The sequence below is a fragment of the Chiloscyllium plagiosum genome, unplaced genomic scaffold (assembly GCF_037043375.1).
Source record: "Chiloscyllium plagiosum isolate Xiang-an unplaced genomic scaffold, Cpla_swu_hap1 HiC_scaffold_29, whole genome shotgun sequence".
Taxonomy (NCBI): domain Eukaryota; kingdom Metazoa; phylum Chordata; class Chondrichthyes; order Orectolobiformes; family Hemiscylliidae; genus Chiloscyllium; species Chiloscyllium plagiosum.
In genome coordinates, this window is record NW_028270167.1 from 987,039 (window position 1) to 1,010,350 (window position 23,312).

At 45.5% G+C, this 23,312-nt stretch overlaps 1 protein-coding gene and 1 long non-coding RNA gene across 5 annotated transcripts in view; one reads left to right on the top strand and one right to left on the bottom strand.

Moving 5' to 3' along the window:
• Window positions 1-23,312, top strand: part of LOC122540566 (uncharacterized) — a 36,824-nt gene that overhangs the window by 11,380 nt on the left and 2,132 nt on the right. For 2 of the 4 annotated variants that reach the window (XM_043676432.2, XM_087976285.1), the window contains exons 2-8: window positions 2,741-2,838; window positions 4,066-4,202; window positions 6,049-6,199; window positions 10,569-10,785; window positions 13,828-13,960; window positions 15,180-15,362; window positions 19,774-19,892. In XM_043676432.2, the coding sequence (XP_043532367.1) occupies window positions 2,741-2,838; window positions 4,066-4,202; window positions 6,049-6,199; window positions 10,569-10,785; window positions 13,828-13,960; window positions 15,180-15,362; window positions 19,774-19,892 (1,038 nt within the window). Of the gene's footprint in view, window positions 1-2,611; window positions 2,692-2,740; window positions 2,839-4,065; window positions 4,203-6,048; window positions 6,200-10,568; window positions 10,786-13,827; window positions 13,961-15,179; window positions 15,363-19,773; window positions 19,893-23,312 lie in introns of all 4 variants that reach the window. The other 2 variants (XM_043676437.2, XM_043676433.2) reach the window with 2 other exon arrangements.
• LOC148142235 (uncharacterized) overlaps window positions 2,399-23,312 on the bottom strand; it is a 29,231-nt gene continuing 8,317 nt past the window's right edge. Inside the window, exons 2-4 of the long non-coding RNA XR_015751952.1 lie at window positions 11,477-11,533; window positions 11,210-11,284; window positions 2,399-3,347 (exon numbers count right to left, since the gene is read on the bottom strand). This is a non-coding gene — a long non-coding RNA (uncharacterized LOC148142235). The remainder of the gene's footprint in view (window positions 3,348-11,209; window positions 11,285-11,476; window positions 11,534-23,312) is intronic.

The following is a 23,312-nucleotide window of genomic DNA, read 5'->3' on the forward strand; positions in this document are numbered from 1 at the left end:
GATACATGAACATCAATTAGCCACAAAAAGACATGACTCTCTCTCATTAGTATCCTTACATACAGATAAGGAAGGACACCACTTTGACTGCGACAACACATCCATCCTAGGACAAGCCAAAAAGATATAGCGAAAAGTGTTTTGTTGCCACAATCCGATGCCATTTTGAGTTACAAAAAGAATAGAAAGAAATTACATAAATAGAGGTCATCTTCTGTACAAGTGTCTTCAAACCCAGCCCAGCAGGGTGTCCCAGGCCTCCAACAGTCCCCACTCCAGGTATAGCTACAATGACCCTGCCAAGAGTCCATGCCTCGGGCCTACCACAGTCAGGAGCCCTCATTCCAGGCCCCCGCTCTGGGCACTGCCACTTGCTGCAGGAAATGACCCACCGAGCACTGCTCTGCCTTCCCCATGATGTCAGACGATGAAGAAAGAAAGAAGGAAAGAAAGGAAGGAAGAAAAAGATGAGAAAGGAGAGAAGGAGAAGGATGCGGGCGGTGATGCCAGTGCCATCACCATGGAGATGATAACTCTAATGATACAAAGCCTGGTTAGACCCCATTTGGAGTACTATGGGCAGATCTGGGCACCAAGCCATAGGAAGGACAGATTGGCCTTGCAGGAATACAATGTAGGTTTCCAAGAAATGAGACCTGGACTTCAGGGATGAAGTTGCGAAGAGCGATTATATAAATTATGTCTGCTTTCTCTATATTTTAGAAGGTTAAGGAGTGATCTGATCAAAATCTTCACGATATTAACAGGTGAAGACAGAGTAAAGATTTGGGGATTCCAGACTGAGGGCATCATCTGAGAATTAGGGCCAGACTGTTCAGGAGAGATGTTGGAATGCACTTACACACACAAAGGTTGGGAGAGATTTTGAAATCTTTTCCATAAATGGAAGTGGATGCTGGATCACTTGTTAATTTTAGAGAGAGATAATTTGCTGTCAGCAGAGACATTAGGGGTATGGGCCAAAGGTAACATGGAGTTGGGCCACAGATCCGCAATAATCTCACTGAATGGTCGGACAGGCTCAAGAGGCTGAATGGTCTACTCCTGAACACAAATGTAGAGAACTTGGGTTAGACTCTGTCTTGATTCCTCTGTTCAGTTCTGGACTCCATATCTCAGGTGGAGTATATCTCCATATACTTCCCCAAATCAAATTCTTAAAGATTAATTGGACATAGAAATAAAAAAAAATTGAAGGAAAATACATGAAAACAGACTTAGTGTGAAAGCTGGGTTCTGAGGAAGGGTTATTAGATCTGAAACATTAACTCTGATTTCTCTCCACAGATGCTGCCAGACCGGCTGAGCTTTTCCAGCAATTTCTATTTCTGTTAGCGTAAAAGCAGCCTGTTTTTGCTGGAAGGTAACTTTAATGGCCTTCTATTGGGAACAGGCTGTTTTGCAGTGACACCTGAATTTGCTTATGACCAACAAGCACTTAGGAATACTTGGGAAAAATACTCTGAGATGGCAATATCAGATTCAGAATGGTATTCATACGGGGAGCTTTCACCCTCGGACTGACGCCCTGGAAACTGAGACAGAGCTCCAATAGGCAGATGTCATCCAGGCTCCCTGGATGCCAGGAGGCAGTGAGGATCACTTGGTGAACATGTCTAAAGTACTTCAAGCTGATAGATTCACTCATTCATTTGCTTTTATGCAAATTAGATTAAGCTAATAAATTTACTTTCTAGCAAAGCACACATCGTGTTGTAATCATTCTGATCAGATCTTCAAAAACTCATTAGGCACTTTCAGCCTGAGGATTCAGAGATGGTAATGCCATTGAATGTCAAAGGGCAATGGCTAGATTTTCTTGTCTTGGAGGTGGTTATTGCTTGGTGTGGGATAAGTAAGAATGTTTTTGGGCACATTTTGGCCTAAGCCTGTGTAACATCTAGATCTTGTTGCATCCGAACATGGACTGCTTCAGTAGCTGAGGAGTCACGAATGATGCTGAACATTGTGCAATCATCAGTGAACATCCCCACTTCTGTCCTTATGATGGAGGGAATGTCATTGATGAAGCAGCTGAAGATGGTTGGGCCTAGGACACTACCCTGAGGGGCTCCTGCAGAGATGTCAGGAGCTGAGATAACTGACTTTCAACAACTACAACCACCTTCCTATGTGCTGGGTATGACTCCAGCTAATAGAGAGATCCCATCCCTTCCCTTAATGTCAAAGGCAGTCACTCTCCCCTCCCCTCTATGTTCCAGTCAGTGATAACCATGAGGAAGTAATGACATTATAGATCCACTTGTTTGGTTTTATGAGTCTTTGTTTTTGTTGGATTAATGAGTCTTTTGCGAGATGAATGATGATTTAACAATGTCAGGTGATTAGATAATGACAATACATCTAGAACAATGCACAGGGTTACCGATTTGTACCGGATATATTCCTGGAGATTTTATTGCACGACCACTGGCTCATCCAGTCAAACAGCAATTTCCCAACTCCCCAATATTTTCATCAACAAATTGTTCACACAAAGTGGAAAGATATTCCGTAATTTGTTGTTGATGTGATTTTCCTCTGAGTTGCAGAGTCCAGGAAAATAATCTTCAATTTGTGGACATTGCAGGAGATTCCAGAGGGTTGGTGCCAGGAATATAAAACCTCGGGACTATATGATGGAACTGTGCCCGGGTAGCACTAGTTAAGGTATGTCCAAGTTACAACTCACTAATTAACGCTTCCCTTTCTTCTGCAGTGAACACAAACACCATCAGAACTGTCGGAAGAACACATCAGCTGGAGTCACAGACCCTCTCCTGAGCCATTATCAGTCCACCTTCATTCAGCCTCTGCGTAAGAATCCTGATTTCCAGCTGCTTCTAAACTATACCTGGTCTTGGGAAAATGACATCTGCTTTGTCTCTTGCCTTTAGCTTGATGTTGGGTGACAGTGGGAAGTGCAGTGAAGGAGGAAGACTGTTCTCAACAGATTTTGAGAATCTTGGAGATGAGACTGTGATGGAGGGTGGGTGTTTTGGGGTCTCCACACACACTATTTCTGGATTCAGCTCGATTGGATAAACATATGGAGGTTAGATGGGCTTCAGTTTGGTTTCACTGGTCAGTGCAACATCAAGGGCTGAAGGGCCTCTGCGCTGTAATGTTCTATGTCCTGCCAACACTGTCAGTGACCTCCAAGTCCAGTTATTTTCACCTGAGATGAGAAGGCCGTAGTTCCTCTGCTGTGTCTGATCCACTCTGTCTGAGATTGGTAACTCTAGCACAGCATCCTCAGTAGCCAGCTGGTCTGAGAGGTACCAATTCTTCAGGACTCTACAGTTTAATCATTAATTATCTGGATACTGCAGGAGAGGGAGACAATAGGGAGAGTTGTGAGTTTCAAAATTTTCTTTAACCTAAGTAGTATTGTCAAAAGTCCCATGCATTATAGTAAACAATTTGATTCTAAAGTCCAGCTCACATTGCTGCTTTACAACTAAATACATTTAGGTAGCACCACACTTCAAGGCAATAGGCTAGAACATTGACAGAGTCATTGTAAGGTGTTATTGTGGCAGATATTGAAAATCTCAGAATATGAAGTAGGTTTTAAGGAGGGAGAGAGGGTTAGGAAGGTGTTAATAGCCTTTAGTGCCTATGCAGTCAAAGATATAGCCACTGATAAAGCATCAAGAACTCAAAGAGCCCAGGGTTGGAGGACAGCTGATATAATGGTGAGCTTACAGGATTGAAGGAGTTTACAGAGAGAACTACTGGTACCAGAGCTGAGAGAGTCAGGTCTTTCTCCCTCCAACAACATTGTGAGGACTGCAGCAAGTTTATAACTTAACAGACTATCTGCTCATTATCATGTACTTGTTTATGGAATCTCGTTTTGGATGAACTGCCTGCTATGTTTCCTGAAAAATGGGTCTTTGCTGTAAAATGCTTTGGAACATCCTGACAGTTAGATGCTACAGAATTGAAAATCAAACTCCATTTCTGTCACCCCGTTAACTGGAGCAGAGCAGGATTTAATGAGTGACAATGGAGATTCAAGCCCTTTCTGATCCTTTTCAGATCCCCAACCCCGGAGCAGCAAGAGGCCATTACGCACACCCCCGTATCAGAACCCACCCGCCATGCAGGTGGAAACCACACAGAGATCCGCTTTCAAACAGAAACCACTGGGACAACAAGGACAGCTCTGTGCCAAGGTCAGTCATTCCAGCAGCTCATTCAGTGCCTTCACTCTGCAGTCTGTTACCCAGGACAGGGGGCGGGGGAGGGGGGGAGGGACAGCTCCCCAGGACAGGGGGTGGGGGGGAGGGACAGTTCCCCCAGGTGGGGTGGGGGAGGAGGGGAGGGACAGTTCCCCAGGGCGTGGTGGGGGGAGGGGGTAGAGGGACAGTTCATCGCCACCATCACCACTACCATCACCACCACCATCGCCACAACTATCACCACTACCATCACCACCACCATCGCCACCACCATCACCACCATCACCACAACCATCTCCACAACCATCGCCACCACCATCACCACAACCATCACCACCACCATCGCCACCACCATCACCACTACCATCACCACCACCATCGCCACAACTATCACCACTACCATCACCACCACCATCGCCACAACCATCTCCACAACCATCTCCACAACCATCTCCACAACCATCGCCACCACCATCGCCACAATCATCACCACCATCGCCACAACCATCACCACCACCATCGCCACCACCATCACCACCGCCACAACCATCGCCATAACCATCACCACCACCATCGCCACAACTATCGCCACCACCATCGCCACCACCATCGCCACCACCATCGCCACCACCATCGCCACCACGACCATCACCACTACCATCACCACCACCATCGCCACCACCATCACCACAACCAACACCACAACCAACACCACAACCATCGCCACCACCATCACCACAACCATCACCACCACCATCGCCACAACCATCGCCACCACCATCGCTACAACCATTGCTACAACCATCACCACAACCATCACAACCATCACCACCACAACCATCACCACCACCACCATCGCCACAACCGTCACCACAACCATCACCACCACCATCGCCACAACCATCGCCACCACCATCGCTACAACCATTGCTACAACCATCACCACAACCATCACAACCACAACCATCACCACCACCACCATCGCCACAACCATCGCCACAACCATCGCCACCACCATCACCACAACCATTGCTACAACCATCACCACAACCATCACAACCATCACCACCACAAACATCACCACCACCACCATCGCCACAACCGTCACCACAACCGTCACCACAACCATCGCCACCACCATCACCACAACCATCGAGTATAGTAATGGGGCTCAGCACTGGGGCGACGCTGATCTCAAAACTCCGTGACCTTGGTCTCAGCTCCACCCTCTGTAACTGGATCCTCAGCTTCCTGACCCACAGATCGCAATCAGTGAAGATAGACAACTGCATCTCCTCCATGATAACACTCAACACTGGAGACCCCCAAGGATGCGTCCTCAGCCCCCTACTGTACTCCCTGTATTGCCAAATTCCAAATGAACATCATCTACAAGTTCTTTGATGAAACCACCGTGGTAAGACAGCTATCTAACAACAATGAGTCAAAACACAGAAAGGAGATAGAGAGCTTGGTGACATGGCGCAATGATAATATTTTCTCTCAATGCTGCCAAAACGAAAGAACTGATCAGTGACTTCAGAAAGAAAGGAGGAGAATACGTCCCCATCTACATCAATGGAGAGGAGGGTGAGAGGGTGGAGAGTGTCAGGTTACCAGGAGTGGTGCTAACTGGCAATCTGTCCTGCACTTCCCAAGTAGATGTGATGGTCAAGAAGGCACAACAACGTCTCTTCTTCCTCAGGCAGCTGAGGAAATTCAGCCTGTTCCTGAGCTATACTGTTCCTTGCACAATTCTACAGAAATCTATTGTATTATAAGTTAAACTTTGATAATGTTTCTTCCTGTTTATTCTCTGCTGATTTGAGTTATTTTACAGAAGAAACATTCAGCAGTAGGGCAGGAATCCGCCCGCGGTAAAGCAGTAATGCTGAAATGTTCAAGAAGCAGCAGCCTCCACTCCAGCAGCTCAGCTTCCTGTCACAGCAACAAGAAAGCAACATTTCCAGCAAGGCCTCCTGCGACTGCAGGTGAAACGCTCCAATATTCCTTTAATGTTTCTCTCTCTCCTTCACTGAAGAAGTCCTCTCCCCAGAAAGCCAAATGCACTCCGATCCTCACTCCCTGTGCTCCTAGAGCTGAGGGTTGGACAGTTCCGCAGAAACAGGTGACCTGATGTGTCAGGGCATGTACAGAACAGGAAGGGGTGAGAGATCAGGTTTAATGTAACACTGAAGCAGCATCAACTGATCAGAGACTAATAAGGCAGGTGAGGACTCCCTTTGTAAATGTGAACATCCAGAAGATTCTGCATCAGGATCATTCATAAAAATGAGATCATGTGGGTTCAGGAAGTGGAGAGGACATTGGGGTTGATGGGAACCTACTCTGATTGATGGGAGATGACAGCTGGATTATGGCTTGGATGAAAGATATAGGAGATTGGATGCCTTTGCCAATTGCATACACAATTGGTTGAACAGCAGGAGACAGAGAGTGCTGGTCGAGGTTAGTTTTCGAATTGGAGGTCTGTCACCAGCGATGTTCCACAGGGATCAGTTCTGGGTCCTTTTTTGTTTGTCATTTATATTAATGATTTGGATGAGAATATAGAAAGCATGGTTAGTAAGTTTGTGGATGACACCAAAATTGGTGGCATTGGAGAGAGAGAAGAAGGTTTTCTAAAATTACAAAAAGATCTTGATCAAATGGTTCAATGGGCTGAAAAATAGCAGATGGAATTCAGTTTAGATAAATGTGAAGTATTGCATTTTGATACAACAAAGGTGCAGGACTTAGACAATTAATGGCAGGGCCTTAGGTAGTGTCTCAGCCTGCTCCTGCCCCACCGAACCCATCTCTGCATACCTCGACACGGTCCTGTCCCCCTTAGTCCAAGAACTCCCCACCTACGTTCAGGACACCACCCACGCCCTCCACGATTTTCGCTTCCCTGGTCCCCAACGCCTTATCTTCACCATGGACATCAATCCCTATACACCTCCATCCCCCGTCACGAGGGACTCAAAGCCCTCCACTTCTTCCTTTACTGCCGTACCAACCAGGACCCTTCCACTGACACCCTCCTTCGACTGACTGAACTGGTCCTCACCCAGAACAACTTCTCTTTCCAATCCTCCCACTTCCTCCAAACCAAAGGAGTAGCCATGGGCACCCGCATGGGCCCCAGCTATGCCTGCCTCTTCGTAGGATATGTGAAACAGTCCATCTTCCGCAGCTACACTGGCACCACCCCCCACCTTTTCCTCCGCTACATCGATGGCTGTATTGGCACTGCCTCGTGCTCCCACGAGGAAGTTGAACAGTTCATCCACTTTACCAACATCTTCCACCCTGACCTCAAATTCACCTGGACCGTCTCAGACTCCTCCCTCCCCTTCCTAGACCTTTCCATTTCTATCTCGGGCGACCGAATCAACACGGACATTTACTATAAACTGACCGACTCCCACAGCTACCCAGACTACACCTCCTCCCACCCTGTCCCCTGTAAAAACGCCATCCCATATTCCCAATTCCTTCGACTCCACCACATCTGCTCCCAGGAGGACCAATTCCAATACCGTACAACCCAGATGGCCTCCTTCTTCAAGGACCGCAATTTCCCCCCAGACGTGGTCGACGATGCCCTCCACCGCATCTCCTCCACTTCCTGCTCCTCCGCCCTTGAGCCCCGCCCCCCAACCGCCACCAGGACAGAACCCCACTGGTCCTCACCTACCACCCCACCAACCTCCATATACAGCGTATCATGCACTGTCATTTCCGCCACCTCCAAGCAGACCCCACCACCAGGGATATATTTCCCTCCCCTCCCCTATCAGCATTCCGAAAAGACCACTCCCTCCGTGACTCCCTTGTCAGGTCCACACCCCCAACCAACCCAACCTCCACTCCCGGCACCTTCCCCTGCAACCGCAAGAAAACTTGCGCCCACACCTTCCCCCTTACTTCCCTCCAAGGCCCCAAGGGATACTTCCATATCCGCCACAAATTCACCTGCACCTCCACACGCATCATTTATTGCATCCGCTGCACCCGATGTGGCCTCCTCTATATTGGGGGACAGGCCGCCTACTTGCGGAACGTTTTAGAGAACACCTCTGGGACACCCGGACCAACCAACCCAACCACCCCGTGGCTCAACACTTCAACTCTCCCTCCCACTCCACCAAGGACATGCAGGTCCTTGGACTCCTCCATCGCCAGACCATAGCAACACGACAGCTAGAGGAAGAGCGCCTCATCTTCCGCCTAGGAACCTTCCAACCACAAGGGATGAACTCAGATTTCTCCAGTTTCCTCATTTCCCCTCCCCCCACCTTGTCTCAGTCAAATCCCTCGAACTCAGCACCGCCTTCCTAACCTGCAATCTTCTTCCTGACCTCTCCGCCCCCACCCCACTCCGGCCTATCACCCTCACCTTGACCTCCTTCCACCTATCGCATTTCCAACGCCCCTCCCCCAAGTCCCTCCTCCCTACCTTTTATCTTAGCCTGCTGGACACACGTTCCTCATTCCTGAAGAAGGGCTCATGCCCGAAACGTCGATTCTCCTGCTCCTTGGATGCTGCCTGACCTGCTGCGCTTTTCCAGCAACACATTTTCAGCCTTAGGTAGTGTTGCAGAACAGAGGAATCTAGAGGTTCACAGACATGACCCCTTGAAGCTTGCGTCACATATGAACAGGGTGGTTAAAAAGGTGTTTAGTACGCTTGCCTTCATTGCTTAGTCTTTTGAGTATAGAAGTTGGGAATCATGTTGAGGTTGTACAGTACGTTGGTGAGGCCCCTCCCAGAATACTGTGTCCAGTTCTGGTCATCCAGTTATAGGAAGGATAGTTTTAAGCTGGAGAGGGTTCAGGAATGATTTACCAGGATGTTTTTGGGTATGGAAGGTTTGCATTATAAAGAAAGGCTGAATAGGCTGTGATTTTTTTCACTGGAGCGTAGGAAGTAGAGCGGTGAGCTCATAGCCGTTTATAAAATAATGAAAGGCATAGATTGCATTAATGGTGGTTGACTTTTCCCTAGGGAGGGGGATTTCAAGATGGGGGCACATTTTTAAGGAGAGAGATTTGAAAAAGACATGGGGGGGGGGGGCAAAGTTTTTTCACAACTGTTAGTTTGTGTGAGGAATGATCTTTGGGAGGAAATGGTGGATGTGGGTATAGTTACAGTATTTAAAAGATATTTGGATAAGCGTATGGATAGGAAAGGTTTGAAGGGATATAGGCCAGGAGCAGGCAGGTGGGACTAGCTTAGTTTGGGATATGCTCGGTCTGGACTGATTGGACTGAAAGGTCTGTTTGCGTGCTGTATGACTCTATGATGCAAAATGAGGAGGTTACAATGGGGAAAAATGACACAATAATGGAAGATGGAGAGATACACCAAACTATAAAAATGAGGTTTGATGCAGGAAAATGTGAAATCATCTCTTTGAAACTTAGTGAATATTTTAATAATAATGAGAGACCAGAAACCAAAAAGAAGTAGAGCTTTAGCAAGTGACTACCGGCGAGCAGGGAGAAGGTTAACAAAGGTCATTGGAATGTTAATCTCATTCCAAAGTGAAACTGGTTGTGCACAGCCTTGATAAGAAACTCTCTGGAGACAGCAATATTCTATCTACTGTATATATTTGTAATAACTGCTTCAAAGTTACACACACAGCACAGAACCGAGATCACAAACATACTAGAAAATAAGACTTTTAATGTTCTATTTCCATCCTCCAGGATCTCAATGTTCCAAATACCAGAAACAAAAGCAGCTAAGTACCACACCAGCGGAAATTGCTGAGAATTCATGCTACAGGGTAGAACGAGGAAAGGCAATGCCAGACAACTTAAAGTTTCAAGGTATGGTGACTCAGAGTCACCAAAAAGAGCAGGATGCCCAGGGACCCTCGGGAAAGATTGAGAAGGTCAAGCTGCCAGAGTCTGTAATGAGTCAAGCTGAGAAATATCCAAGGGGAACACAACTGCATCAGTTTTCATGTAACCTCATATAGTCACATCTGTCTGACTTCATGCAGCTTTCATTCCAACACAGCCAATTATTGACTTAGTCCCTCAATTCTTCTCAACAATGAACCCATCCTCCTGAATGACAAAAGAATTTTCCAGGTCAGCTGCACAGGGGGGTTTGATACAGAGTAAAACTCTCTCCACTCCTTTAAACTGAAGGTAAAGCTTCCTCTACACTGTTCCCATCAAATAGTCCCAGGGCAGGTACAGTCCGCGGTTAGGTACAGCGTAAAGCTCCCTCCCTAAAGCCAGGAGGTCAGAGAGAAATAGTTTGAGCATTTTTTCAGGAGTTTGTGCTGTTGCTGCGAATCAAATGAATATTCACATTGTTTTACTCTGTTATTCAAGGTGTTCATGATCTGAATACCACTTACAAAATCACATATCAGCCTTTACCTATTGAGAAAGGGAACCCACCCAGCAAGAAACGAGCCAAGCCAAAGTCTGCTCCCATTGAGTCGATCAGCACCTATCGCAAAGACTATCCCATCTACACAACTCAGGCTTTGAGACGCCGACCACTAATCTTCCAGGTGGACAACCTGCACATCAACCGGCATTTACCGTAAGACATGTACCGTCCGCACTGGGTTACACAGTCACACACACGCACCTGAGTCCTCACTCTGGGGATCTGTCTCATCAGTAATTTTGTGACAAATTCTTGATGCTTTGATTCTTTAATTTCCTGTATTGTTCTTTGTCATTTTGATGATTTGTCTCGTGTCTGTTTTCCCCACTTCCCAAAAAACCTACCTGTGATCACTGCTTCCTCCTGGGAAGGTGTATAAGGATAAGGCTCAGGAATGAGGCACCCCATGGTTGCATGGCTTGTTGACACTTTTGAGGGGATGAATATGATGTAGTTTTAATTGTCTGGGCTAATAATCCATAAGCCCAGTCTACTGCTGTAGGACTCACTATGGGAGGTTGTAAACTTAAATTCCTTTCATAACTAAGTGTCATGAAGGTGTAAAAGTGTACTGTACCTTTAAGCAAGTTCAAGTGTTCTGAACAAGGGAACAATGTAACCTCTTGGTCCAGCAGCCAGTGTAGCTGGTTGCCTGGAAACAAAAAACAAGGTTGAATTGGGCCAACCAGTTTAAATTATCTCCCGAAAAATACCAAACTCCAATCAAGTTTGAATTTAGAATATTGACAATATTAAAAGCCAATGACACACTCCGATGCTTTGAGAGTGTAAGACCGGGGAAAATTGAACAGTTGAGAGAGAACTGCCAAAAGACCAACAGTACCTGTCCAGAGGAGGAGTTTGAACAGGAAAACCATCAACATCAACCTGGAGTACAAATCTACAGAGGAAGATATAAAGAGAAGATTCGACAGTTGGCTGATTTGAAATTTGAAAGTTTCAGTAAATCTTAATCGAGGGTTTTATTGGACAAGTATTATAAAAGGGAAAGTAAAAGATAGGTTAGAAGAAGGAGTTGTAAATAGTTGTTAGTTAATTATTCTCTGTTATACTTTAAGAAATAAAGTTGTTAATTTTTAAGTCGTTCTTGGCCTCTCGAATTTTCACAGATTACTGCACAGGATAAATCTTTTCTGGGTTGCTTGTTTAAATTAAGCAGGAGGGTTTGCCCTGTGAGGTAACGCTAAGTTGGAAATTGAAAGCTGTGACTGTGACTATTGTTTGTGGTTAAAAGCCCATCTGGTTCACTAATGCACTTCAGGGAATGAAATCTGCCTTCCTTACCTTGTCTAGCTGACATACAGCTTTAACCCTACTGCCATGTGGGTGACTCCTGTTACCCTCCGAGAGTGCCCAGAGAGTCCCTCAGTTCAGGGGCAGTTAGGGATGGGCTCAATGTGACTCTACCAGCAATGCACATATTCCATTCAGCTCTATGCTGTTAAGTCAGCAACCAAAGTGAGGTACTTCACTATCCCGCAGCGTGGTTACGGAGCTGGTGAATTCAATCATTTGGAGCCAGAATTCTGAGGAACTGAGTGGCGTGTGATTGTAAAGGCCAGGATCAGACCATGTTTACAACAGAATCAAAAAGGTTAGCATCAATCTGTCCCAACATGATCATGTCAGAATATTAATTCAAAACCTGATCATATTCAGAAATGTGCTTCCTCCACAATACACAGTCATCCCAAACATTCTGACAGAATCCCAGTAATGTGGAAACAGGCCATTCAGCCCATTAGTCCACACTGACCTTCCAAAGAACATCCCACCAAGCCCACATTCTACCCTATCCCTGTAACCCTGCATTTCCCATGGCCAATCCACCTAACCTGCACATCCTTGGACTGTGGGAGGAAGCTAGAATATCCAGAGGAAACCCACATAGACACAGAGAAACTGTAACTCCACACAGAGAGTTGCCCAAAGGTGGAATTGAACTTGGATCCCTGGCGCTGTGAGGCAGCAGTGCTAACCACTGAGCCACTATTCCTCCACCTTCCTAAGGCAAACACCCCATCCTCAACTCACAGCTCTAAGCCAGCAATTCCAATCAACACAGATAGATGTAATGAAAGTCTCACACTGCTGAGGAGTTTAGAGGTCTTCATACATGAATCTCATAAAGTAAGCTCCCAAATTCAGTGGGTAATAGAGAAGGAAAACAGAATTTAGGTCTTTGGTTCAAAAGGAATGGATTAAGATGTAAGGAGTAAAATAAAACAAAGAACTGCAGATGCTGGAGATCTGAAACAAAAGCAGAAATTGCTGGAGAAATTCAACAGCAGCTGTGAAAAGAAAGCAGAGGTAACATTTTGGGTCCAGTATCCCTTCTTCAGAACACTTCTCTGAGGTTGGCAATAGATTTTTATTTGTGCTTCCAAGGGTGCAGCAATACCGATGGTTCAGAAACACAAGACACAAGGTTACTTCCTAAAATTTGTACATGGGATGTGGGGGTCGTTGATGAGCCTGGCGTTTGTTACCCATGTGTAGTTGCTCTTTTGCTGCAGTCCATGGGCTGCGGGTTGACCCACAATGTCCTTAGAGAGGGACTTCCAGGATTTTGACCCAGTAACAGTGAAGGAACAGTGATACAGGTCGTTCTGCTAGAATGAGCGTTTTGTTAATGCAAATTCACTATAACACAATTGACAAATTGGGGACGGTGTTTCTAAAGCACAAACTTTTAAAGCATGTATTGGTTAAAACACGATTCTGGGCCCATTAGTTTCAACAGTGTCGCTATTACACAATTTTCTTATAACACAGGATTGCACAAGATGGAACTACTGCATTATAGCAGAACCAATTGCATATTTCCAAGTTAGGGTGCAGGGGAACTTGCAGATGATGGTGTACCTATGTATCGGCTGTCCTGTCCTTTGAGGTGGAAGTGGTTTTGCTTTAGAAGACGCTATCTAAGGAGTTTTGGTGAATTTCTGCAGTGTATCTTGTAGATGGTACACACTGCTGCTACTGAGTGTCTGGTGGGAGGGGGTGATGTGGAAGGTGGTGGATATGACCCCTGTCAAACCAGTGGCCTTACTTCTCTCTGTTAATTGATGTATTTCCAGTCTGAAGGTGCAATGTAAATGCAAGTTGTTGGTATAGAAAAGCAACAGACCTGACATCCTCAACTCCAACACGTCTTTTCCCTTCTCTCCTCAGTGCGGACTTCAACACGATTCAGCGAGATTCATACATTGGCTGGGACACTAACAAATACCCCCGACGTGATCCAATCATATTAAAGAACCAGTTGAAACTGGAAGGGACCATTGATACCAACACAGTGACAAAAGTAATTATAAACCAATTATATTTGTACACAATTCACTGAAGAGATATTCATAGAATTTGCAATAAGCAATGATCATTCTGCCTATAAATCTCATGCATTCCATAATATGTACAAAATCTCCGAGGTCATGAACTCAATCCCATCCTTTTAATCCTGGTGGATAGATAGAAACATGGAAACTAGGAGCAGGAGTAGGTCATTCGTCCTTCAAGTCTTCTCCACCAGTTAATAGGACTGTGGAAGATCCCATGATTCCTTTATATATAAAAATGTACCTACCTCTTTCTTGAAGATATTCAGTGACTGAGCCTCTAGAACCTTCTGTGGTACAGAATTATCCAGGTTCACTATCATCTAAGTGAACAGATTTTCCCTCATCTTTGTCCTCAGTGGTCTAACCCATATTCTGAGGCTGTGTCCCTCAGATCTGGACACACAACCAGGGGAAACAGGCTCCAGGATCTAGTCTGAAGTGTGTACTGCAGATGCTGGAGATTAGAGTCAAGATTAGAGTGGTGCTGGAAAGGCACAGCAGGTCAGGCAGCATCCTAATGAAGGGCTTTTGCCCGAAATGTTGGTTTTCCTGCTCCTTAAATGCTGCTTGACCTGTTGTGCTTTTCCAGCACCACTCTAATCTTGACTCCAGGATGTAGTCTGTCCACCCCTGTTAAACTTTTATATCTTTCAATCCGATCCCCTCTCATCCTTCTAAACTCCATCGAAAACAGGCCCGGTCGATCCAATCTTGCCTCATTGGACAGTCCTGCCATCCCCAGTATCAGTCTGGTGAACCTCCACAGAAAGCAAATATATCCTTTCTTCAACAGGGAGACCAAACCTGCACTCAATACTCCAGGAATAGTGGCAGATTCTTGTTAGGCAAAGGAATCAAATGTTATTGGAAAGGGGATGTGAATGTGGATTTCAAAACACAAACAGATTGAATGTTGGAGCCAAATGACTTTCTTCTGATCCTGTTCTGAGCATTCACACATTGATCCAAGATTCAACCCCGATAATGAACATCCTGAACTCTCACTCCTTGCACATCGATGAAGATTAGTTCAATCCATTCATTGTCACCTTCACTGCCTGGTCTCTACCCTGCTCCTCTTTAATCCTTCATTTGCAGTCCCTGACAATCTACTTCCCTCCCCACTTTGTACTACAATGCTTTTGTGAATCCAACTATAACTGCTGATATTTATCTCTTCCTCAGCTAACATATACAGGGGAACCATTCAATGACGTGCAAGATCTGAACCGACCCATGACGATGCAGAGTGCTTGTGGTGGTAAATTCCATAGTGGAACAGCTTATACAAACTCCTTCAGGCCTTGGGAGATGCGCTCCAGGGTTCGCCACGGCGACGTTCATGATGGAGCCTATGTGCCTCCTCCAGTAAGCAGCCTCTTGGTTTAATTATAGGATAAAGCTTTCTATATGCTGTCCGGCCAAATGTTCCGAAGGCATGTTCAGCCTGGATTAGGTACAAAGTACACAAGGAATTAATCACCTAGTGGACTGACGGTACTCTTACATTTCCTACTTGGGATATACCTTTCTCTCGAGGGAAATTTCTGATCTTCACCAGTGTCCTTTTCATACTGCTCTCTGTTCTGCTGTCACAAAACAATTTCCAGTCAGAAACAAAAACAGAAATTGCTGATAAAGCTCTGGCAGGGTCAGTGAAAAGAAATCAGAGTTACCATTTCAGGAGCAGGGAGCCTGTCTCAGAACTGATGGGAGCGAGGAAAATGTCCATTTTTATGCAGAAGGTAGGGTGGGGGGAGGGGGTAAGGAGTAAACAATGGGTTGGCATAGAGCCCAAAGAGAGAGAAGAACAGTTGGACAGACAAGAAGGTGGATAACAATCAGGCCAGGAGCTGATAATGGCAACTGTTAGTGGCTAATAATGGGCATAACCTCCAATCAGACTTTGTCTTTGAGATGAACCTTGATGATTTTGAGCAAATAAATTTTGCTATTCTTCTATTTCTTGATTTTAAAAGGATATTTAATAACTTCCAGCAGTGGGAAAGAAAAATTATTTTTGAAGGATGTATTAACTGTGATTAAATAGGGAAGCCATGAATTACCACAAAAATAGAGGGATAAAGCGGGGTAATGGAAAACTATCTAATAATATAAAAAGACAATAAAAGTTTCTATAGAGAAAGAGTAATTGAAGCTAATGAGGGAGTTTGGGAATCTCCGATCAGAAAACAAAGGGATTATGAGGGCATTTAACAGGAATTTTGTGTCAGCCTTCACAGTAACAAACTTTGAATACTTCCCAAAGATACTTCAAAATCATGAGGTAAACAAGAGAAAGGGATTTAAAATAAATACCTCTCACCAGGGAAAAGTTGCTGGAAAAGTTATTAGACTTAAAGACTGACAAATCCCAGAACCTGATGGCTTGCATCTTATGCTCAGACAACGAGAGGCTGCAGAGGTTGTTAAAGCATTGACATAATCTTATGTCCATTCTTTTATCCACATTACTTCCTGAACCATCCTGTGTAGCACAACCTTTGATAGACCACCTCATCAAACGTCTTTTTGAGATCTAAGCACATTACATCCACAGGCTCTCCTTTCTTCAACTTGTGTCACCTGACAGGCCGCAGTCACGCAAGGCTGACTCGATCATGCAACCCAGACCTTACACTTATGCAAATCCCACCATGTAGGGGAGATTTCATATAATACACTCACTTTATTTTGTAGTTATTTACTCATATTTACCATACTTGCCGGTTAGTTTCACAAAACATTCTAATACATCAATGAAACACATCTTCCCTTCCACAAAGCCACGTTGACTCCACCTCATTATGCTAGATTTTCTAAATATCCGACTATAACCTTCTTAATAAGATTCCAACATTGCCCCTACAACAGGGAGAAAAAGCACAAACTACATTCTGGTTACTGGAATACGGGGTAGTTTCAGAACAACTGTTGTAAAGGTAAGTGCTGGAATCTTATTAAGGAGTTTATAGTTGGATTCTCGGAAATCATTGTATGATGAGGCACAGTCAACATGGCTTTATGAAAGGCAGAATGTGTTTGAGGTCTCGGCTACTTACAATCTATATAAATGACTTGGACGAGGAGAATAAATGTACGGTAGGCAAATCAGTAGAGGGAGGAAAGGAAGGAGGAGCTGGGGAGTCTGAAAAGGGATGTAGACAAGTTCAGTAAGTGGTGAAAGAATATAATGTGGTAAATGTGAACTTGTCCACTTGGGCAGAAAGAACAGAAAATGTGTATTAATTAAATGGAGAACTCAGTGATGTATAGAGAAATTTGAATATCGTGATATTGTTTTTTCATGCACATGTGGGCCCAGCATTTATTGCCCACCTCGCTGACATTGAGGATTTGCTAGTGAGCTGCATGAAATACAAAATGTTAGCGCTCAGGTACAATAAATATTCCTGATGAAGGGCTTTTGCCCGAAACGTCGAATTTACTGCTCCTCAGATGCTGCCTGAATTGCTGTGCTTTTCCAGCCCCATTAATCCAGAATCTGGTTTCTAGCATCTGCAGTCATTATTTTTACCTACAATAAATTATTAGAAAGGCAAACAGAATACTGATATTTATTCTAATGAGACTGGAATATAAAATGAGGGAAGTTTTACCGCAAATGTACAGGACCTCAGTGAGACCACATCTGGAAATCTGTGTACGGTTTTGGTCTATTTATTTGAAGAAAGGTATAATTGTGTTCGTCATTCAGAGAATGTCCACCCATGGGATGAGAAGGTTACCCTGTGAGGAAGGGTTGACAGGCTGGAAGAACGAGAGGTAGTTTTATCAAAACTTTTAACATTTTGAAGTGACTTGATGGGATGGACCTCGGGAGGACGTTGCCACTTGAAGGGGTGGGCAGACCCTGAGGACTCAGTTTCAGATTAAGGGGGTCTCTCCCTTTTAAGATGGAGATGAAGAGGAACCTTTTCTTGAACAGTTGTTAGTGTGTGGAATTCTCTTCCCCAGACATTAGTGGAGACTTTGTCACTGAATTTATTCAGGCAGAATGAGAGAGAGTTTTGATGGATAAGGGAGTCAAGGGATATGGGGAGTGGACAGGAATAAGACCACAAACAGATCAGCCAAGATCTTATCAAATGACAGGTCAGTCTCAAAGGACCAAATAGCCTAATCCTGTTCCTAAATCTGAGATTTATTTGTTCCTTTATGGTTATTATTGTGAAGACCACCCCGCTCTCCTTAGCTATTGCCCTAACCACCACCAAGAAGGTTGTGGTGAATAACCTTCTTGAACACAATGCAGTATCTTGCTCAGCCATTTCATGGATCAGTTCAGAGTCGACACCAACTGGGTCCAGAGTCACAAATATACCAAAAACGCCAGCTCGCAGATACCTCCTCCTACTGCCCCCTTGACCATGACCCCACCCCTCACCACCAAACCATCATCTCCCAGACCATCCATAACCTCATCACCTCAGGGGATCTCCCATCCACCGCCTCCAACCTCATAGTCCCACAACCCCGCACCGCCCGTTTCTACCTCCTGCCCAAAATCCACAAACCTGACTGCCCCGGACGACCCATTGTCTCAGCCTGCTCCTGCCCCACCGAACTCATCTCCGCATACCTCGACACGGTCCTGTCCCCCTTAGTCCAAGAACTCCCCACCTACGTTTGGGACACCACCCATGCCCTCCACCTCCTCCATGATTTTCGCTTCCCCGGTCCCCAATGCCTTATCTTCACCATGGACATCCAGTCCATGTACACCTCCATCCCCCATCACGAAGGACTCAAAGCCCTCCGCTTCTTCCTTTCCCGCCGTACCAACCAGTACCCTTCCACTGACACCCTCCTTCGACTGACTGAACTGGTCCTCACCCTGAACAACTTCTCTTTCCAATCCTCCCACTTCCTCCAAACTAAAGGAGTAGCCATGGGCACCCGCATGGGCCCCAGCTATGCCTGCCTCTTCGTAGGATATGTGGAACAGTCCATCTTCCGCAACTACACTGGCCCCACCCCCCACCTTTTCCTCCGTTACATCGATGACTGTATCGGCGCCGCCTCGTGCTCCCACGAGGAGGTTGAACAGTTCATCCACTTCACCAACACCTTCCACCCCGCAGGTCTTTGGACTCCTCCATCGCCAGACCACAACAACACAACGGTTGGAGGAAGAGCGCCTCATCTTCCGCCTAGGAACCCTCCAACCACAAGGGATGAACTCGGATTTCACCAGTTTCCTCATTTCCCCTCCCCCCAGCCTGTCTCAGTCAAATCCATCAAATTCAGCACCGCCTTCCTAACCTGCAATCTTCTTCCTGACCTCTCCGCCCCCACCCCAGTCTGACCTATCACCCTCACCTTGACCTCTTTCCACCTATCACATTTCTGACGCCCCTCCCCCAAGTCCCTCCTCCCTACCTTTTATCTTAGCCTGCTGGACACACTTTCCTCATTCCTGAAGAAGGGCTTATGCCCGAAATGTCGATTCTCCTGTTCCCTGGATGCTGCCTGACCTGCTGCGCTTTTCCAGCAACACATTTTCAGCACAAATATACCAGACCCTAATGGAAATTGGTGAATCAGATTTGGTTGTTACACACTCACCATTACTGATACTAACTGTCTTTTAATTCCAGATTTAATTAACTCATTGAATTTAAATTTTCCACCTATTATGATTTGTTTTGAATTTGTCTCCCTCGTTCATCAATCCTGCCCCAGTTTATGATTCTGCTAACATAACCACAATCTTACAGTAGGGCTTTACTCAAAATATCAATGCTTCTGCTAACAGGGAAAGATTGACAATACAACAATCACCAAACAAGACTTCACTCCAAAAAATGTCTGTGAGCCAAAGGACTCAACTGGCCAGAAAACCAACAGCTGGACTGTCCGGAAGGAGGCGTCCAGGTAACAAGGAGACACCAATCTCTTGGCATTTATCTGTGTCTTGCTTCAGTCTCACAGATGCACAGAGTTGTTTAAAGGAAGGTTGTGTCTCAATAATTTGTTTGAAACATTTGAGGAGGATTGATGAGATTCACACGTTTGATGTAGACCATTTGATTTTAATTAAGCTGTTAACATGGTCCGACACTTCAGACAGGGCCTGTGGCATCCAAACGAAAGTGGCAAGTTGGATCTTAAACTGCATCAAGAAGCCAAGGAGAATGATGAATTAGATGTTTCCAGTAGGATTGTTTTTGTGGTGTGGAAAAATGATTTGGACTCAATTGTAGAGAACCTGATTACAAAGTTTGCAGACAATTCAGTAAAAAGGTCTATCAATGTGATTAAGAGTGAGATTAAAAAACAGCAGATTGCAGGAAGATATTGATGGACTCGTCAGGGCTTAAAACTGATAAAATGGAATGTAGTCCTGAGAAATGTGAGGGTTTGCATTGGGGAGAGCGAAGAAGGTAAGACTCTTGAGTGTACAGAGCATCAGAAGTGTATTTCCATAGGATCCCTGAAGATAGTAGGACACATGGTTAAGGAAGCGTGTAGCATACTTGTATTCATTAGCCAAGGCACAGAATATGAGAGGAGGGTGGTTGTGCTGTACTATTTAGGCTGCAGCTTGAGTACTGTCTACAGTAGTGGTTACTGCATTACGCTGGGTTCCCTATTATTCAGGACTGGCTTATTTGTGGAGCCGCCTCCTCCAGTGAGTTGTTTAATCATCCACCACCATTCACAACTAGATGTGGCAGGACTGTGGAGCTAGATCTGACCCATTGGCTGTGGGATTGCTTAGCTCTGTCTATCACTTGCTGCTTACTCTGTTTGGATGCAGCTAGTCCTGTTTGGTGTCTTTACCAGGTTAACACCTCATCTTCTGCTCCTGGCATGTCCTCCTGTAGTCTCCATTCAGCTGGGGTTTAACCCTAACTGGGGATCGTTGGGGGTGGGGATTCATTCCTTCTGAGAGTGGACACCAGGCTGTAAGGTTCCAGATTGTGGTTGAATATAATTTTATTGCTAATGGCCCACAGTGCCTCAGGGATGCCCAATGTGAGTATCCTCAATGCAAAGATGAGATTTTGTCTCCACAAGGATTTTGCAATGGTCACAGATTCAGTCATGGAAGGTTGCACCTGAGACAGGTAAATTTAGATTAGATTTAGATTACCTACAGTGTGGAAACAGGCCCTTCAGCCCAACTAATCCACACCAACCCTCTGAAGAGTAACCCACCCAGACCCATTCCCCTTAACTAATGCACCTAACTCTATAGGCAACTTAGCCTAACCAATTCACCTGACCTGCATATTTTTGGACTGTGGGAGGAAACCCGAGCACCCGGAGGAAACCCACGCAGACACGGGGAGAATGTGCAAACTCCACACAGAGTTGCCTGAGGCAGGAATTGAACTCGGGTCCCGAGCACTGTGAGGTAGCAGTGCTAACCACTGAGTCACCGTGCTGTGGTAAGGGTGAGGACAAGTTGACATTCCTTCTTGTTGTTTCTCTCTCTCACCACCTGCCATAGGCCCAGGCTAGCAGCTTTGTCCTTTAGACTTAACCAGCTCGGTCAGTGTGGAGCTGCCAAGTCACTCACGTGATGAACACTGAATCCCCCTTTGAACATAGAACATAGAACAATACAGCACAGAACAGGCCCTTCGGCCCACGATGTTGTGCCGAACATTGTCCTAGCTTAAGCACCCATCCATGTACATATCCAATTGCCGCTTAAAGGTCACCAAAGATTCTGACTCTACCACTCCCACAGGCAGCGCATTCCATGCCCCCACCACTCTCTGGGTAAAGAACCCACCCCTGACATCTCCCCTATACCTTCCACCCTTCACCTTAAATTTATGTCCCCTTGTAACACCCTATTGTACCCGGGGAAAAAGTTTCTGACTGTCTACTCTATCTATTCCTCTGATCATCTTATAAACCTCTATCAAGTCACCCCTCATCCTTCGCCGTTCCAACGAGAAAAGGCCTAGCACTCTCAACCTATCCTCGTACGACCTATTCTCCATTCCAGGCAACATCCTGGTAAATCTTCTCTGCACCCTCTCCAAAGCTTCCACATCTTTCCTAAAGTGAGGCGACCAGAACTGCACACAGTACTCCAAATGTGGCCTAACCAAAGTCCTGTACAGTTGCAACATCACTTCATGACTCTTGAATTCAATCCCTCTGCTAATGAACGCTAATACACCATAGGCCTTCTTACAAGCTCTATCCACCTGAGTGGCAACTTTCAAAGATCTATGAACATAGACCCCAAGATCCCTCTATTCCTCCACCTCACTAAGAACCCTACCGTTAACCCTGTATTCCGCATTCTTATTTGTCTTTCCAAAATGGACAACCTCACACTTGGCAGGGTTGAACTCCATCTGCCACTCCTCAGCCCAGCTCTGCATCATATCTAAGTCCCTTTGCAGCCGACAACAGCCCTCCTCACTATCCACAACTCCACCAATCTTCGTATCATCTGCAAATTTACTGACCCACCCTTCGACTCCCTCTTCCAAGTCATTAATAAAAATTACAAACAGCAGAGGACCCAGAACTGATCCCTGCGGAACTCCACTTGTAACTGGGCTCCAGGCTGAATATTTACCATCTACCACCACTCTCTGACTTCGACTGGTTAGCCAGTTTTCTATCCAATTGGCCAAATTTCCCTCTATCCCATGCCTCCTGACTTTCCGCATAAGCCTACCATGGGGAACTTTATCAAATGCCTTACTAAAATCCATGTATACTACATCCACTGCTCTACCCTCATCCACATGCTTGGTCACCTCCTCAAAGAATTCAATCAGACTTGTAAGGCAAGACCTACCCTTCACAAATCCATGCTGGCTGTCCCTAATCAAGCAGTGCCTTTCCAGATACTCATAAATCCTATCCCTCAGTACCCTTTCCATTACTTTACCTACTACCGAAGTAAGACTAACTGGCCTGTAATTCCTGGGGTTATCCCTATTCCCTTTTTTGAACAGGGGCACAACATTCGCCACTCTCCAGTCCCCTGGTACCACCCCCGTTGACAGTGAAGATGAAAAGATCATTGCCAACAGTACTGCAATTTCCTCTCTTGCTTCCCACATAATCCTAGGATATATCCCGTCAGGCCCGGGGGACTTGTCTATCATCGAGTTTTTCAAAATGCCCAACACATCTTCCTTGCTAACAAGTATCTCCTCTAGCTTACCAGTCCGTTTCACACTCTCCTCTTCATCAATACGGTCCCTCTCATTCGTAAATACTGAAGGAAAGTACTCATTCAAGACCTCTCCTATCTCTTCCGACTCAATACACAGTCTCCCACTACTGTCCTTGATTGGACCTACCCTCGTTCTC